The sequence below is a fragment of the Terrapene carolina genome, unplaced genomic scaffold, assembly GCF_002925995.2.
Source record: "Terrapene carolina triunguis isolate 2854851 unplaced genomic scaffold, T_m_triunguis-2.0 Scaffold23151, whole genome shotgun sequence".
Taxonomy (NCBI): Eukaryota; Metazoa; Chordata; order Testudines; family Emydidae; genus Terrapene; species Terrapene triunguis.
This window is the reverse complement of record NW_020687502.1, coordinates 1-1,149: the sequence shown is the minus strand read 5'-3', so window position 1 is coordinate 1,149 and position 1,149 is coordinate 1. Positions and strand designations below refer to the sequence as shown.

General features: G+C 45.5%; 1 protein-coding gene across 1 annotated transcript; it reads right to left on the bottom strand.

The window, feature by feature from the left end:
• Positions 1 to 240: 240 nt before the first annotated feature.
• LOC112121863 (scale keratin-like) lies at positions 241 to 799 on the bottom strand. Its single transcript, XM_024220762.3, has one exon. It carries the CDS (start codon positions 785 to 787, stop codon positions 269 to 271), a length of 519 nt encoding a protein of 172 aa, XP_024076530.2. The 5' UTR covers positions 788 to 799; the 3' UTR covers positions 241 to 268.
• Between the last annotated feature and the right edge of the window lie 350 nt (positions 800 to 1,149).

The window sequence follows — 1,149 nt, the reverse complement described above, 5'->3', positions numbered from 1 at the left end:
TTTCAACCAAGTGACTTGTTTTAGCCAGTTCAACGTCAAATAGCACAAAGCACAATAGGAGCATAAGAGTAAGCTGCAAAATCATTAGATCATAAACCTACAATAATATGTAACAAGTGGAAAACACAGATAGGCCTGATTTATAGAGGCGATGAACACCCACAGTCTGCAAGTAGAGTTGAAGGCATCATTGTCCATTAGATCAGTGGTGAATCTCTATCTTGTCATTTCCTCATTGTTTCTCATTCCATGGATGGTTTTTCTGGGTTTAACATGGCCCACAGTTTCCACGGTTGAATCCAGAATATCCTCCCCCAGAAACGCTACGATATGACTTCCTGATATAACCACGTGAGCCCCCACAACCGTATGAGCCTCCATAACCAGCCCCATAACCACCCCCAGCTCCTCCGCCATAACCACCCCCGGCTCCACCCGAATAAACAATACTGTTACCTCCCCCATAACCACCACTGTAACCTCCCCCATAACCACCACTGTAACCTCCTCCAAAACTACCACCATAACTACCGCTAGAGCCTCCGAAACCTCCACCAGAACCATATGAGCCCCCAGCTCTAATTGGCAAATTTGGTAAGGAGCTTCCTACGATGCTGTCTTGAGGACATGTAGCCATAGTTGGTCCCGGAAATCTCACAACAACTGGTGGCGCAAAGACCACTGCAGTCGAATCTCCACATGATGAGATACACGGCTCGTTGCAGACGTCAATATATGGACGTGGGCATATATCAGGAATACAGTCCTGGGGTGGGCAGTAAGACATCTTCTGTGATGGAGGGAATCCTGAAAAAACAGGTGGGAGTAAAGAAACCATGAGACACAGTTGAGATTGGAATAAGACATTCACGGTTTGAGTTTTAGAATAAGGGGGAGCGAGACCGGTAGGAGGGCTTTGTTGAGGGCCACATATCTGCTCCCGTTTCTTCCTTCTATTCCTTTGCATTCATTCCCCTTACGCTTCAAACACACACACACACACACACACACAAATCCCAACAATTTCAAAACGTTAACTTTTCACTGCTTCATGCAACCATTAAACTGTACAACACCCTGTGAAGTCAGTGAGAGCTACTTTTAATTCAGATCTGCTATTTCAGCTTGTACCAGCTAAAGATCTGGATT